Source organism: Orbicella faveolata, unplaced genomic scaffold, assembly GCF_042242905.1.
Source record: "Orbicella faveolata isolate gen_17 unplaced genomic scaffold, um_ofav_v1 contig_13, whole genome shotgun sequence".
Classification (NCBI taxonomy): Eukaryota; Metazoa; Cnidaria; class Anthozoa; order Scleractinia; family Merulinidae; genus Orbicella; species Orbicella faveolata.
Genome location: NW_028301540.1, coordinates 23,451,824 through 23,469,985, shown reverse-complemented (window position 1 = coordinate 23,469,985; position 18,162 = coordinate 23,451,824). Strand labels below are relative to the sequence as shown.

Sequence of the window (18,162 nt, the reverse complement as noted above, 5' to 3'; positions counted from 1 at the left end):
AGAATATTTCCATAAATGTGAGAACAGCTCTGAAATTAATTTCGAACAAATAAGAAATGTAAGAATGCAATGGTTTTTGTATAAAATCTCTATAAAATCTAAAATCTCACTAAAACGCATTTTTAAGCTTTCAGTGCCAAAAAAATAAAATTAGTTGGAAACCGTTTGAAAACGTGGTTGCCATAGAAACAGTAATTGACGGGACCAAATAACTGACACACCAAAATGTTCCTTGATAAATTTTGCCTAAGGTCACAACGTTTAGAGGGTTTATGACAAAAAAGAGTGAGGTTAAGATATACAAGAAACGTATCGGCCCGATGTATTGACAGTACGCACTCAGTGCGTTCGTAGGAAAAAACAAAAAAAAGACCAATAGCTGATATTCTTTAGTAAGGTTCCGACTCCACGACTACGGAACAGGAACTAAGACACCATAAACTTCAAACATGCTCTCATACATGATTAAAAGGGTAATTTTCTAGAGCGTTACCCGCTTAATTACACCTCCTTCAATGCATACTCTAATGGACACCTGAGTTTTTGTTACACTGGAAACTTTTAGGTTAACATTGGATCTCTGACATACTTAGAAAATAAATTGGTTGACCCATGCATGAGGGAGTATACTTTTCAATTTCCTTTTTATATATGCTGCAGTTGTTACTGTGTATAATATAGGCTGTCAGACTGGTAGTGTAGAGCGTGTAACGGTGTGCGAGCGTAACAGTCTTAGTATTGTGAGTACGTGCCTTAGTAACGCTAACAAGATCGCCCGGAAAGCGAAAGATGATACATGTTTAAGTAATCTGTAATTGTTGTTTCAAACAGTTTGTATCTGGACGTCCTTATCTTGTGAGCTCTTAAAATTATAATCATAATAATAATAATAATAAAAACATCAAAACAGGAAACACTTATTTTGAAATACATACAGAAGGATAAGAGCAATGGTCCTGGCAAAGGTTTTTTTTAGATATAAAGGCTATCGTATTGTGTTGCAGCATCCTGACAATCAAATAGCAAAATACGTTAATGGAGATTTTTTTCACTTATCATTATTTTACGTATGTTTCCAGCCCGATAGCGGACTGCGTATCTATCTAAATATCCCTAGCTCTCAAAATGAGTAAAAAAGCTTTCTGTTAGTGACTTTTGATAAATGTATTCTTTAAAATAATTCCCTTTTTTCATTTAATGAAAAGTTATAGGAAAAGCTATCTAGATTGAAGATATCAATTGTCCTCACAACAGCGCAGTGTTTTTAATAAACAGTTTATTTTTGTTACAAGGATGATACATCCAATTTCTGAATATCAAAGACATGTTAGTTAACATGATGTTCAGCTATCTTATATCGTAAAATTGTAAGTAGAGATACTTGCAGGTATCTGAGCCTTGGTGTACTACAGAACAGGCACTTCGGCAAATACTGAATATTGTTATAAGACAGATCTCTACAAGGAGATAACAATCGTAAATTACTGATTCAACTTCTCTAAAAGCTAATTGCTGGTTTTCAGTGTCATGCCATCAAAAATAGAAATTGTAAACATTTAACAATTAATGTCAAGTATCCTAAATGTGATAGATGGTTCACATATAAACAACCTTGCCAGGATTTCGGTTTCTACGGTGTTTCAAACCTGCGTTATTCAGACAAATGTTTCATCCGAACTTGTAGTGCTTTGCATCGAGGAGCCATGTTGGTGTACCTCTGATGGGCACCGATAGGTTACACAGGCTATATTGAGTGTAGTTTCCTCAATTTGCTTATGTGTACCTCGTTCCTTTTTTGATGCACGTAATATTTCGTCTAATCGTATCTACAACCAAATTCTCGATCGTGATTGGTTTTGCGCGCGCCTATTTGCCACCATAGTTAGTAGAGAAGACTACTTATGAAAGTCGGCAATCTTCAAAGCGCGAAACAATAGGGCCGCTTCTGATGTTGAACGTGCCTGTCACGTGATCGCGACGGTGCACAAACCCAAACACACTTTCAAAGATGGCGGATGCAGGAGACGACTTATTCTTGTTCGGCGATGATTTTGAGGCAATTTTATACCTTCTTGACGAAGATGAAGCACTGCAGGAACAATTTTCAACTGTTGCTAGTGAAGTAAGTGTCAATTATTTGAATATTCACCCGCACTTAGTCTGTTTCTGGAGGAATTACGGAACTGCACACGACTGTACTGTCAATGTACCCAATGTCGAAGTGAGCAAAAATGTCTTCCATGCTATTGTAAATTTGCACATAAGGGTGCGGTCATTTTCTTGTGCTGTAGACATCATTCAGCGCTACAAAATCAATGCAAAGCAATCAAAGGGTAAAGCGCTCCGAAAGGAAATCATGAGGAGTCATGAACAAGAAACAGTTAGGCAAGAGTAATAAAAAGCATTTTATTATCGTAGGTAAAACATGACATTATGTAAAAAAGAAAAAAATGTTGTTGTTTATTATTTTTTATGAATATTCTAAAACACTTGTCAATCAACAAGAACATTTGAATTAAGAACTGTTCACATATACTCCAAAGCCGAATTTACCATGCCACAAACATTCCTGTGCATGACATGTTTAGAGTCCTGGACCAGGTTGTTCAAAGTTGGGTTAAGATAACCCAGAATTAGTGCAGTAGAGAAATTATCCTGCGAAATGCCTTTGAACAAAAGAAAAAGAAACCTGGATTAAATTTTAACCCCAGGTTAGTGCTAATCGGACTCCGAACAACTGGGCCCTCGAATCTGAAGGACAATAATTTTATGTACAATAATTAAGACAAGATACCTGGCTGTTAATCTTGGATACAATTTACCATTAAGTTCCATTGTAGAAACTCCATTACACAACCTGTACCCCTCCAGTTGCCTTATTAAGCTAGATACAGTAATATTTCGAACTGTTCTACGATAATCCAGGTACAAAGGATGATCTTCAGGTAAATAGGAACCAAATACTTTCGCAGTAAAGCCAAGACTGTCATCCATAATAATTTGCAAATGTGGCAGCACGTAGGGAACCACCATTTTCTTAAGCACAATTTTGTCGTCAAAGATCTTCAGGCTCCAATCACCAAGGCTTTTTAGGCTTTTAACTCGTTGGCAAAGCTCTGGAAATCCCTTGTAACAGCTGTGTGGTAAAGGCCCCTCGTTACATTTTACAACCGAACGTTCGGGACGTGGTGAAGGCTTGCTGCTTTCATGGCTTTTCTTAGGCATATTCAGCTTTGGCAAAGCTCCAAATTTGGGCTTCTTTTTAGTCATTTTCGCTGATTGATCTATCAAAAAAAGATAAAATTGTTAAACTTCGAAACAGCCAGACCTAAAACCGTATCCACTTTCAGAACGAACTTCAAACAGCCGCAACACTGATCGGTGAAAACTATTAACTCAAAGCAAATCCGACAATTTAACGAGAAAATACAGACATGTACTTACATATTTCGATATCTTCAGGCTCAAAATGTTTCTCACAGGTATATATTCTATCGCTCTTCAACTGTTCCCTGAAGGTCTGATCCATTTTTCTTGTTTTTTTTATCTCACCAAGCCATTCGTCTCGCCATGTTCCATGAGCTTCGTCACAGGCAGCTTCAAAATACCAATTCCCTTTGTTCTTTTGCACGAACCACAGCCAAATACTGAGCAATTAGCCCCTGGCATAACTTTTATATTTCTTACAAAATGACAACCATATACTGATGAAAATTACGGAGATATCTAACACATATCGCACAACTAACAAGAAACTAGTCGATGGACGCCATAATGGTTTGAAAAATCTGCACTGTCGCCATCACGTGGCAAGGCAAAAATCAAAACAAAGACATCGGTCTTTGAAGTTCGCTGACTTTCATAATCAGTCTCCTCTACTAACTATGTTGCCACGTAATCGGCGCTCGTTTACGCGGGTGTCCAATTACAGGTATCCAATTTGAACTTTTTGTAATTGGACACCTGTAATTGGATACCCACGTGATTCGCACGTTAATTGGGCGCGGCTTCCTTGCAATGTTTCCTACACTTTTTAAGACTTACATGAAAATGCGCTAAATCCGTATTCGCTCAAAAAAAAAAGTTCTCAAAAGACGATTTTTAATTCTGGAATTTGTCATAGTTACGACTAATTAGTGATTGTACCTCGTGTCGTACGATTCAGGGGATAATCGTGCTTGTAATTTCTAATCGACTTCGCGCTTCGCGCTCGTCCGATTTTGACTCGATTACTTCCTGAATTGTAGTCAACTCGGTCCAATTACTATAACTTATCATACGAGAGAGGTAATGCGACCTCGGTTGTTTAGTGTAGAGTGCCACGACTAACTTACAATATCCGCAACTCTCGCTGGTTTGCAAACTCTGCCTCTGGTAGAAACGCAATAGCATTTGAAGACAAGCTTCTATAATATTAAATAATACAATAACAATTAGTGTCATGAAATATCAAATAACATTAAAGAATTTATTTTACATTATTACCTTTGGCTTTCTTGCCTTGTTTATTTTCTCGCTTTTTTAATATCAAAAGAACCCATTAAAATTGCCATATATTGCGGGTTATTTTGTTACCATAACCATAAACGCGTGCAATAAGGTTCCAACTCATAGAGGAAACATGTTTCTTGGACTAGGCCAAACCACGACAGGTAGATCTGCATAAGCTTTTGATTACTAAGTCTGTTCAAATTATAGTTATTTATAAATATTTTTAGTACAATTTCCAAAGGTGAATATAAGAATTGGACATCCTGATTGGTCGAAAAGCTCATAATATGACGCTACATTAACCCCCCCCCCCCTAGAGCTCGGTTACTAAGCTCGCCATCTTTGCCATCTCGGCAAGTAGATATGGCGGGCAGTTGAATAAAGTCAACAACGATAAAACAAAAGAACCGGATGAATTTATTTTTCGTAGTGTTTCGCTCGTTTGTTTTACTGCCGAACTCGATGAGCAAATTGATTGACAATCGATGAACATGTAGGCTTATTATCAAAACTATGGCTGCATACGTGTATGCACACAAACAATTGCTTCTGTGTTTTTATGTTTTAGTCCGTTATTTGTAGTCCTTGATATTCACTTCTGAAAGTTATACTAAAACAAAACACTATTCGTGTCAGGCTCAGTGAACATTGGCGAATTTTGATCTCGTCTTAATGAATATTCACCAATGTTCTTTCGCCTTTGGCCAATAATTGTTGATAATAAACAATGCAGTTAAATTATTCTTCGTTTTCTTTGTGTAAAATTACAGGCTTTGCTTGACTGCCTGTACAGAAGCAATTTGATAAGACCAGCTTTGCTATTGGTGAAGTATGAACTTGATTGAGATTTTGTAGTCCGCAAGTCTATTAACAATGCTCAAACGACACCTTTTTTGACAAGGTCCTGCAGTGTGAGCAACGTATAATGACCTATAATGAATCTTTCGGCCAAAGGAGGGAAGATTGGCCTTTCCACAAATATCCGAATATTTTTTGGATACTTAGAAGTGTCAGTGACATTTAGGAAATATGAGGATATTTAGAAGCATTTATAGCTTTTCTTTTTTCTTTTTTGGCTTGCCCCTGTCTTTTCCTCGCTGTTTTCTTGAAAAAATACTCAGTTCTATACTAGAAACAGTCCAGTTCAGCGACTTTCTCCTTGGAAAATGTGTTCCACATCACTAAAAGCCCTACAGCAGCAGTACTCCGAAATGGCTAGACTGTTAGAAAAGTCCTTCGTCTTGTTTATTCAGTTCCCGCCGAACGAAGCCGAACAAAGACTACGAAATGGCTTATGCTGGTAACATCGAGGTACTTGAATCTTCCTCCCCAACTTTTACTATTGAAAGAAAATTTTGGTCTTAGTGATTCAAAATCGTACGTTTTATTTTTAAAACAAAAATAAGAGATATTTTAAATGTCTCTTATTTTTCGCAAAAAATTCTAATTTTTTTTCATTCATTCATTCATTTTTTTTTTTTTTTTTTTTTTTTGGGAGGGGGGGCAATTTCGGGAAAGATATCTACTCAATCTTACGCGATATTTGTGGAAAGGCCTAGGAAAAGAAAGCTCTAAAAAGAACTTGACCTCTAACTTAGGCCCGGTTCATACGTCGCATTTCTGCCGTGTCGAATTTAATTCAATGAAGTGCGGCAGAAATGCGACTGTCGATTCAGACGTCGTACTTGCGTCGCACTTAATTCAGAATTTATACTGTCGGGTATGTCGACCAGCGACAAATGTTTTAAACGCAGAGTATTCAATATGGCGGACGAACATACTGAGCGACGAAGGACTTAAATTTTGCCAAGAATTGTCCGCCGATGGAACGAGGAGGAGAAGGCTGACAATGCAGCAGTATGTGTTGCAATATGTTCAGGTTGCATTGAGCCAAAAATGGCCAAGTTTCTTTTTCTTTGGCGGAACCAAATTTACGCATGCTCAATACATTAACATAATGTATGAATTAGATTCGACACGGCAGAAATTCGACAGTTTGAATCGGTGTCGCATTTTTGTCGGATAATGCGACAAGGCCAGTCGAACGTGCGGCGGAAATGCGGCAGCCGATTCAGACGTGGAATTTCCGTCGAATTGAATTCGTTGAATTGAATTCGACACGGCAGAAATGCGACGTATGAACCGAGTCTTAGAAACCGCTTACGCTATGGCCGCCAAATATGTAAAGGATGACGTGTATATGAAATCTAACTATAGATACTTTTTCATCATGAATGATTAATCGCAACGTCGTTTATTCAATTTTACCGACTAAACCTGTCTTTTATCAATATCTCCGGCAAGTTTGAACTTAAAGCCACAAAAGCTTCGCAGTAAAGTGTTTGACAGCATTACGCCGTCTCGTAGCATGTTGGTTTTAATTAACAACCGCAATGACGTCATTATAACCAAATATTCATGTAGGTATGACCCATCTTTAATCCGCCACATTGCATCGTTATCAATTTATTAGTCATGCAACAACAGAAAAAAATCGACAATGGTAATCATTTATGTGACATAACCTAAAAGTAAAAAAAAAAAAAATAACAACAACAACAACAGGAGAAGGGACCGGAAAGTTTCGTTCCTTACGGAAAATGTTTAAGCAAAGGCAAACAACATGAAAGAATGAAGGTACAAGGAGAAATAATTTTGATGCGGGTCATCGATTGTCACATTTTAAACATTTTCTTCAAATAAGCGTTAAATCACCTGAATTAATAAACAGTTTAACATGGAGTTATATTGTTATATTAACTAAGTGAAAAATACACAATTTAACCAGAAAAGTCCTCTTCAAATACATTCTCTCTATCAAAGGGAAAAAGTGCTGTTACCTAACGCTGCCATAGCTCTGTGTCTAACTTACAGTTCGTCCAATTTTGTCACATTGGCGAACACTCTAACAGGTAGATATTTAATAGTGTTTGAAGACAGATCTCTGTGAAAATCGACAACAGTTATGTGAAATTACAGTAATTGACGCCTTTTTAAAATCAGTTTTTAGCTGTATTTTTCATTTTATTATAACGGGACACCCAATATAAGATTTGTAATGTTGTGTGCTTCGATTAACTTACAAAGTCCTCAGATTTATCAGGTTGGAAAACACTGTGTGTGGTAGAGACCTAAGAGCATTTGAAGACAAGTTTCTGTAATATTAGAAATTAAAATAAGAACTATCATTTTTTACATTATTATTATTATTATTATTATTATTATTATTATTATCGTCCTCCTAATGTTTGCTTAGAGTTCTTAGGGCCGAGACCAGACCATGGTCCTGGTGCACTAGGGGATAGCCAGTTGTTAGCTTGATAGTACCCTTCTCAAAATGTGTGCTGTACCTAGCAACGTTATCTTTTGTAGTTCACTGATGCTTATTTAGCCGGGAATTCTTCCAAGATAAGTTTCTAGTCCCTTTTTGATAGCTCCAAGTGCTCCAATGATAACTGGTATCGTTTCCGTTCTCATGCCCCACATTCGGCTTGTTTCGATTTCCAAGTCCTTATATTTGGATAGTTTTTCAGTGACTTTCACGGATGTGTTTCTGTCTGATGGTATTGCCATGTCGATAAATTTACAGGTTCTCGTTTTGTTGTGTTTAATCACTATATCGGGTCTGTTGGCTGTTATTTTCCTGTCTGTGTGTATTGGCATGTCCCATAATATCGTGACATCCTCGTTTTCTGTAACTGTTTGCGGCTCATGGTCATACCACTTTTCTGATGTCTTTATATTATAGTTGTGACAGACTTTCCAATGTATATACGCGGCTGCTTTATCGTGTCTGTGGGTATATTCTGTTTTCGCAAGTTCAGGACACCCAGACACGATATGGTCAATTGTTTCGTCGTATTTGTTACACATCCTGCATAGGGGGCTAGTACCGTCTTTGATAATGCTGGCGTGGTATGATCTGGTAGCTAGGCTTTGGTCTTGGGCTGCGATTATGAATCTTTCCGTTTCTGCCTTCAGTCCACTGCTTTTGAGCCACTGGTTGGTTTTGTGGTGGTCAACATCTGCCTCCTTTATTCTCTTTGGGTATCTTCCATGTAGGGCTTTGTTCTCCCACTGCTTTGTTAATTTTTCTTGGGTCTTATTTCGTGCCATTTGTTTGGTTCTCTTTGTATATTTGGTGGTTGTTTCTTCTGCTTGTTTATTATCATTATCATTGTTATTATTGTTACTATTATTATTATTATTATTATTATTATTATTGTTATTTTATGATTATAAAACCCATGAAAGGTTTTTAGTGCAGTGTGCTACGTTCTACTCACAGTTCTTGCAGATATCTCCAATTGGCAAACACCCCAACAGGTAGATGTAATCGCGTTTTGAGGACAAATTCCTGTCCTCGAATTATTTCGACATCATCCGTTTTCATGAGTATCGACCTTTATAATTTTTTTCATCCCATTTCTACAGTTTGCCTCGTTTCACTTACAGATGTGTCATATTTGCTAAATTTTCAAACACTCCTTCTGATAGGGATGCAATGGCGTTAGAACGCAAGTCTCTGAAAATGCACAAGGCAACTGTGAAATGATATTAAGGTACTACATTCTGAACTTTTCAAGTCTTTCAAAGGCTTCAAGTTCCGTTATCATTCAGCCACGTATTATTTAGCTTTCCGGCTTTCCGTTTAGTCAATTAAAGGACCTAAGATTAGCGATTATAGTTGCTATTTTGATGTCCACACAGTGTTTTTGCACCATTGCGTTCATTGGTGAAAGAGCTCAAACAGAAACAATACCAGCATGCTTGCTTTTCGTCTCGCCAGTGCCAACTGAACCTAAACATCGTAAATCATAATAATTCAGACTTACAGTTTCCATAGGTTTGTGAGGTTAGGAAATGTTCCAGCAGGAAGGTGTGTCAAGTTGCCCGATGAAATTGAACTGAAAACCAAGTGTGTATAACTGCGATGATCAATTATGTCTTCTTACGTTTTTGTTTTTTTAATTTGATCATTTTCTGAATTATAAAACGAATGAAATTTTGGAGCTCATAATCAACACGTGAAAACAAAAGCCATACACCACCCCTAAAACCCAAAAAGCACAAATTAAATAGGGTCAACAAAGAGACATCATTTCATTAAGAGTTAATCTTACATTTTTTCTGTGGTCGTAGACGCGCACCTAGTAATATCTCTGAGAGATGTTACATTACGACACTGTAGGACGCTGCCCCACCAAGAAGAACATTTGACACTACAATCTAAACGTCAACAAATCGACGTAGAATTAGCTTGTTAGTCCGTGGTACAAATAAGTGTCGTTGTTGTCTGTTGTCATTGTCATTGTTGTCGTCACTGCCGATGTCACTGTCCCCTGGCACTATCACTCGTCGTTATCGTCATCGTTATCGTAATTTTCATTGTCATTGTCATTATCACTGTCATTGTCAATGTTGTTGTTATCATTGTTGCTGGTGGGAGCAAATATCGGGCAAATGATTTTGTGTGTCTGCTTTTATCTGTAATGCCCTCATGGCTCTTGAAGGGAAAAAAGACACACGAGGTAACGAGATTGCTAGATAGCGTACCTCCGTCGTACTCCACACTACCGTAGAAGACAGCACCCCCCCCCCCCCCCACCTCACCCTTCGCTTCATACCTACAAGAATTCTTGTTACGGGAACTGTCTAAAAGGGCGATCACTGATGTTATCCCTAAGAAGGGTTGCAGATCTAGACAGTCATCAACACTCCCACCCTGAACAAAAATGCGCTTTTATCTAGGACAACATCTCTTTTCCCTTCAATCTTCATTTTGCTACTTGTACTTGCTATCGTGACGTTATAGTGCTCATAATTCAACTGAATCATACCTGACGCGGAAGAAGTGGGTTCAGAGAAAGCGAAGACACTCAACTCTAGCAGCAATAAAAGGCCAATCATTTTCAAGGTGAAAAACAGCTTTTTGTCCATAACTCAAAGCATTCCACCTGTACTATATATACTATATATAGGAAATTGAAAAAGAGAAAAAAATGAACCTGTCAAATCAGAGAAAGCGAAGGACTGAGCGCTAAGGACGAGTCACTGTTATGATAAATTTAAATACGTTTATATGATATGATTACAAACTACTGAGAAAAAAATAAAAACTAAGAAAAAAACAACAACAACAACAATGGTGACGTCATGACCCAGTGTCGCATTAATCAAAAACTCTGAACAAACCAATAGCATCAAGAATCACCAAAGTAAATCGCTTTTCTGTATACAAACTGTGAACGATGGGAAACAGGCACATGAAGCAAATGGTAGGATGTCAGGGAAACAACTCAAACTCTTAAAATAGTCGTTTCATATTGCAAGCAATACGGCAGGACATGCATGGATTTAGAGCTCTAGTTTGAGGTTGATTAATAAAAACCTCACCCACTCAATGAATGCTCCGCTAGATTAGCCCGCTGCTTACCGTCGCTTGCGAGTTGTTTGCTCAGGACCACCTCCTTAAAACTTGTCCTGTTTGAAATCGCTAACAAGTCATTCAAAAAAATAATGAAAAATAAATAAAAAATAAAAGAAAATAACAAAAACAAAAAGAAAGAAAGAAAGAAAAAGAAATATCATTCCAATGAGAAACGGGTAACACAGTGAGCGATCACTAAGCTTTAGACACAGTGGCTTTGAATCTAGTAAGCTTCCTGTTGAATCTTTGTTGCCAGACCTTTGTTAATTTCGGTTAGGATGACAGCATAAAGCCATCTGTTGGGCTTTTTACATGTGCGTGGTAATTGGTAGAGGTATTTGGTTGCTTTCTCCCCTAATAGCGATGGCAAAATCATTCACTTGCTGTTGTGTGGGTGTATTTGGTAGAATATAGCTTACCTCTTATTTTCATTATTTTTTTTTTTTTAATTTTTTATTACTGTTCTACTTAAGAGTCCCTGTCCATAAAAATGGAAAATAACTCGGCAAGGATCGAAAATTCGATTTCGCTCATATTTTTATGGTAGATAGGCTAGGGCATGACAAAAACTACTGGATAGTTTTTGTGGCAAAATATCCTTTTATTTCAAAGAAATATGCAAATTAACAAATTCCGTTAAAATCGTCATTTGACGCACCATTTTATTAAACAAGTTTGAGAGCCTCGCATGCAAAACCACATCATTCTTCCGTCTTTAAAACACTCAAATATTTTTGTGCAATGTTTAAATGTGTACTGGGTTGACCTTAGGGAATGTTGCGTTGTCTTTTTGGGTGCACAATAATTAAATTTCGAAGACATGTATTTCATTCACTTAAAAGTACTTCGTGAATATAATTAATTTTCACCATGTGCGAAACCGTCAAATGGACCAAGCTTCTGGTGGTTGAATTGCAGAAGGATGGTGTATAGATTCCTGTAAATATTTCTTTGGGCAAATGATTGTGAGCGACGCGAGAGCTTTTCAAAGTACGTCAAAAATGCAAATATTTGACCATCCGTCGTCAAATTTCAATTTACGGGTTAGACGTATATTTTAGCATGCGCCACATGACTTGACCTATGTTAAGCTGAAATAGACACAGAGCTGATAATTTCGAAATGTTCTAACCTTATTTGCTGTAAAAGGCAGGTCCAAAGCCGATTTGACGTGTTTTTAGTCGATCTCTCACCATTCGTCGCACATAAAGCATATGTTCGCTTTTGTTTACACAAGGTTAACGTCCGATGTACATCGCCTACTGTCAACCTATTATTGGTCGAATACTATGAATCTGTGACCATCTTTCTGCGCATATGAACATCACTGCATCAAAGTCTAAAACGACTGAGGCATTTGTAGATAGTTGCTCGCTTTGCGCTGCGCCAAAATATTGCGTTTGATCGATTGCTGACCATTGCTGATAAGCGTGTCGGCGCAGCACAATCTTACAGCCGTTATCGTTCGTCACGCAGTGCTGTCACGGCATATGCTGCACATTTTGATCTATTTTGTATAGAGTACTCTCAGCATAAGTGAAACAATTTAATCATTGTTTTTCTGTTTTTTCATATATATAATAATATATGTGTATATTTATATAATCATATTCTATAGTGTACGTAGCCTCGGTCCATATCACGTTTGTTGTACGTTCTGATGTTTCAGACAACAGCTGATAAAGCTAGTACCTGTACTCACTAGAATTTTAAGAAAATCGCCATAAAAAAAGTTATAGATTAAAGAAGCAAGACCTAGCTGAAATAAAAAATAGGAAATCACAACGTGTCTAATTGGTGAGAAAAACAGACTAAATTTAATTAGTAATTACGTGAGTAAATAGCCCTGGCCATGCCATTTTGTTTGGCCTATCAGTTGTTTGCTTAGTGGCGAGGCATTGGTATGTAACAGAAAATAGAGGGCTGTTGTCAATACAGTCCAAAATTATCGTCAGTAAAATATTATAAATAAAACACCTATTGACCGGTTACCTCCGCGGCCATCATTTGGTCTTTCCGATAAGGGTTTCATTATTGTCTTTACCCCTATTAAGCGGCCACCCAAAATTTAAGAACTTTGTTTTGGAAAGGGCGATGGCAGATAAGAGTCTGAAATTGAAGGTGCATGACGAGTGATAATTCAAACACACGTCTATCATGATTGTATTGAATTGACTCCATGTTCACCAAGAAATTTATAGCCCGATAGTGAAAAATTAAATATGCAAGGTACACCAACCTCCATTTAAGCGGCTAGGCCCATTAAGCGGTCGCCACCCATTTCCCCGGGGGTAGCCCACTGTATTACATGTAAACCAAAAATAATTGCAGAGCGCGAAAAGACCTAGGTATGAGTTTAGCGTTACGGTATTACGCAGGGGCATGTAGGTAGCGGTGGTCGAGTAAAAGATAACAACAGGGGCAATGGTAAATTATTCATTCTTTTCATTTCTTAATTTAATCTCTTCCTACTCAACACGATTGCGTGCTCCCAGTGATTCCAAGCCTTACGGAGCCTTACGTATCAGGATAGAAATTGTCCCACCCCTACCCCCTAAAATGGGATGACAGAATTGCGTGACGAACAAGGAACCGCTGCAAGCAAGGATTCAAGCCATCAAACCATGATGATCAAACGTAATATTTTGGTGTAGTGCAAAGCAAGCAACTATCTGCAAATGACTTAGCCGTTTTTGACTTAGATGCAGTGGTGATCATATGTGTCGAACGAGGGTCACAGATTCATGGTATTCGACTGTTAAATAAGTTGACAGTTGGCGATGTACATCGGACGTTATGTAAACAAAAGCAAACTTCTGCTTTATGTGCGACGAATGGTGATAGAAACACGTCAAATCGACTTTGGACCTGCCTTTTACAGCAAATAAGGTTAGAACATTTCGAAATTATCAGCTCTGTGTCTATTTCAACTTACATAGGTCAAGTCATGTGGGGCATGCTAAAATATACGTCTAACCCGTAAATTGAAATTTGACGACGGATGGTCAAATATTTGCATTTTTGACGTACTTTGAAAAGCTCTCGCGTCGCTCACAATCATTTGCCCAAAGAAATATTTACAGGAATCTATAGACCATCCTTCTGCAATTCAACCACCAGAAGCTTGGTCCATTTGACGGTTTCGCACATGGTGAAAATTAATTATATTCACGAAGTACTTTTAAGTGAATGAAATACATGTCTTCGAAATTTAATTATTGTGCACCCAAAAAGACAACGCAACATTCCCTAAGGTCAACCCAGTACACATTTAAACATTGCACAAAAATATTTGAGTGTTTTAAAGACGGAAGAATGATGTGGTTTTGCATGCGAGGCTCTCAAACTTGTTTAATAAAATGGTGCGTCAAATGACGATTTTAACGGAATTTGTTAATTTGCATATTTCTTTGAAATAAAAGGATATTTTGCCACAAAAACTATCCAGTAGTTTTTGTCATGCCCTAGCCTATCTACCATAAGAATATGAGCGAAATCGAATTTTCGACCCTTGCCGCGAAATTAAGAATTTGTCTGATTTTTACGGGCAGGCACTCTTAAAACCATAATCAAGACCGGCTGGTATCGTATCATATTTAGTTTATTGCCGGCGAGTTTTCAAATTTTCTTGAAACAATTTGACTGAACCAGAATAACCCTCAATAAAAAAAGGAACAAAAATATATGTGGTGTTCTAAAAACACGAAGAACGTGGTTAAATTATTTCTGCAGTCTTTTCTTCGCCTTAGTAAAACTCAAATAAAACTGACAATTATAAAACTAACGACGGGTGGTTTAAAGCTCATATATGTGTCAGCAGATACGAGCGTTTCGGTCGTTTCCATGTCACCTGAAATCTCATTTCATATCCATTTAATTTCATTTCTTAGTCATGTATCATATAGTTAGATACTAGCTAATTGGCCAACGAAGAGTACGCATAGAGCGCAAAGTAAGGTGTCAGTCATTTCAAGGTTTATTATAAATACCACGCAGTGAGTGCAATATGAAAGTCGGGGAGTGATTGCGAAAGCTCGAATAAATTTACGGTTTTTGTCGAAAATTTGAACTCTTCGAGCTACGGAAACATCGCCTTCATCTATATCACTCATATTGCACACATTCGCATTCTGGTGATCTCCTTATACACTGATCGATCGAATAACTCGGAAAGAGGGAAGTACCTTATCGCATGTTACTTACCAAAGTCTCAACTTCTTTAAGAAACTTCTTATCCGCGGTAATGAAAAAGCAAATGATAGAACTTACCTTTTATGCCGTCAGGAAGATAAATATCCAGCTTCGTCTGGAATCAAGCGGAGAGCAGTCTGAAATACTAGCAAGCAATGAATAAGCGTAATATATTCTGTGAAGAACACTAATAACATTGCCTATATATCGTATTCTGCATGTTTTTCTACCCACTGCAAAATGGGGCATTTCAAACTAATCATTTTACAATTGCTGCTTCAACATAACAGACTACGCCGGGTCTGTAAAGATTGTAGCGGGACTCCTTTTATTGAATGTTAATTAGAAATTCACCCCTTGAATGACTGTCATGGTCGGTACAAGAACATTAAGCCATCTGCTGGGCGTTTTTGCATCTACGTGTTAGGCAGAATTATGTGGTCCTTTTCGTTTGCAGAAGCGATGACAGCATCATTTACTCGCTACTGTACAATGGACGTGTTTGCTATAATATGGCTTCTCCAACTGAGATCTCTTGATTAATTTTGACGCAGGCTTCTTAATTTCTTCATAGATTGCTCCTTTGAAAACTAAAGCTATCAAATTGCTGCCTGGTTTTGGTTGCTATGCTAATTAACAGCGTTTTGGAGGAAATATTTTCGTGTGTTGCTGGCAAGATGTTAACTTTTCTCGAAAATTTTGACTGAAACTGAGTGAACCTCAATGTAGAAATACTCGAGCGTGCTTTCAACTTAATCTATGTTCAAAACATAAACAAAATAGCAAGGAATTTGTAGAAATTAATTTAGCAGTCTTCTCTTCGTTTACAATAAAACTCTGATAAACATAAGGGAAACTGACAAAAATAAAACTACGGAAGTGTGGTTCGAAACTCATATATATCTGTGTCGAAAGTCTCAAAACAGCATAGCGGTGTCTAATTCTCCAGCGCTCGGCTTGCACGTCGCTTGAAATACCACGCCACAACTGTTTAATATCATTTCCAAATTAATTATCAAATAGTTAACAAAACTGCTAGATACTCTTTGGTTAACGAGGTGTGTGTGTGTGGAGGGCGCGGTTAGCAAAAATGAACATAAGTGTAGGTCATTGTCATAAAGCCTGGTTTACATATGTCGGGAAAATCCCAGACGGTCTGGGATTTTACTGTTTCCCGACCGTCCCAGATTTTGCCGACTAATGAAAACTCGAAATCGTAGATATCCCCGATCGTCTGGGATGAACTGGGACAAATCTGGAGAATCCGGAGCGTTTCTATTTTCCCGACGCGTGCCAGATTTCTGCGATGGTCGGCGATCATTCCCGACAAATGAAAACTCAAATTTGTACCGTCGGGACGTCGGCGTCCGTCGGCGATGGATTACCAATCCCCTAAATTGCTGGACTTCAGTCCCCCTATCACAAATAAACATGGCGTCTCTCGAAAACACGAGTGAAATCGGGAAAATCTGGGTAGACCTCTCCGAATATCCGATATATCGGCAAAATCTGGGATGGTCGGCAAAAAGTAAAATCCCCAATCGTCTGGGATTTTCCCGACATATGAAAACCAGGCTGGCTTAAGTGCAGTGAGTGAAAGCTGGGCGAATGGCTGCGAAGACTTCAAAACAGATTTTCAGTTTCTGTCGACAATTTGAAGTCGCAACCGCGTTACTCGATCGGAAAGAGTGAGTTACTTCCTCAACAAAGACACTGGTATCAATCTGATGAAGTTGCGGATTGTTTTTTGTTTACTTAAATTCTTTTGTTAGGTGCAGTGACTGAGCAAAGTTTCGCGACTTCTTGACTGCGACACAAAAGAAGCGAATGGCTACGCTAATATTGGCATAGCACCGGCACTAAAAGATGAAATGATAGAACTTAGAACTTATTGAATGCTAAGAGGAAGAGAAATAGCGACTTTCGGTTTAAATCAAATGAGTAGCAGTCTGATTTACTGGCAGGGAAAGCGACCAAATAGGCGTATAATTATAAGCCTTTATTGTAGTTGGCTTTTGTCATTCAACAATTTTTTTTACGCAATGCAAATTAAGCGAACTATACCGACCGAAAACTGATCATTTCACTGCCTGCTGGTTATACACAACAACCCTTAAAGAAAATAAAGTTAAAACGTACCATGCTGCGAAGAAAGACGGCGTAAATGATATGTATGCTTAGTCATATTTATTTTAGGGAACACCTGCTTCAGTTTTTCGAGAGGTTTGCCTCAAAGGAATAGTAACAATAGTAAGCAAATGCCAAAACGGTGAGTCCTACTTGCGTAATACGTCTGGTGTTGACTGAGAACATTTACAGAACAGAAATGGCATGAGATTACTACTTTCATTGATTATAGTTCTGTATTAGTTTTATTTGACTGTTCTTCTTGACCCATTGCTGCCATAACATTTATGCTAAGGGAAAAAGCAACCTGGGGCCCGTTTCTCGAAAGCCCCGAAACTTTTCGGGCCCACAAAGCCATTCTTAGCTCATCTGTATTAGTGTATGCGTCCGAATGAATAAATGGAAAAATGAAAACTTTATTTTCAGGAAACTTCTTGTATAAAGGGAACGTCTGTTCATATTAAGAATATGCGAATAAAGCAGCTCTGTAGTCCTAGGGTTCGAGATTTTGCTATGGCTTTACGGGCCCGAAAAGTTTCCGGGGCTTTTGAGAAACGGGCCCCTGGGGGGCTTTCCATTCAACCAAAAATTCCGAACGTTTCAAAACGAGCAAAAATGGTTCAGAAACTTCCCGGGAAAAGTTCCAGAAAATCCGAGAGTCGTTGAATTTCCGAAAGGCAAACCAATCAACCGAAAATTTCGGGAGGAAAATAAAATGGAACGGAAATTTCGAGGAAAAAAATTCGAAAATTTAGGTATACCTCGGGAGGTTGTCCTCTTTCTCGGAAATTATGTAAATTCGCAATTGCCTGTTCAGCGCTAGTTCTTTTGGCCGCGATAACAGCGAGTTGGACGTCCCACGAAAAAATGGCGGATCAATAGTTTACTTTAGAATCTTGTCATTTGTCCGTCGATAAATACTT

At 38.0% G+C, this 18,162-nt stretch overlaps 1 protein-coding gene and 1 pseudogene across 1 annotated transcript; both read right to left on the bottom strand.

Moving 5' to 3' along the window:
- Positions 1-2,619: 2,619 nt before the first annotated feature.
- LOC149115678 (uncharacterized) lies at positions 2,620-3,868 on the bottom strand (annotated as a pseudogene).
- Positions 3,869-7,805: 3,937 nt separating this feature from the next.
- On the bottom strand, positions 7,806-8,641 carry LOC149115677 (uncharacterized). The gene has a single exon (XM_089285912.1). It carries the CDS (start codon positions 8,605-8,607, stop codon positions 7,879-7,881), a length of 729 nt encoding a protein of 242 aa, XP_089142038.1. The 5' UTR covers positions 8,608-8,641; the 3' UTR covers positions 7,806-7,878.
- Positions 8,642-18,162: the final 9,521 nt, after the last annotated feature.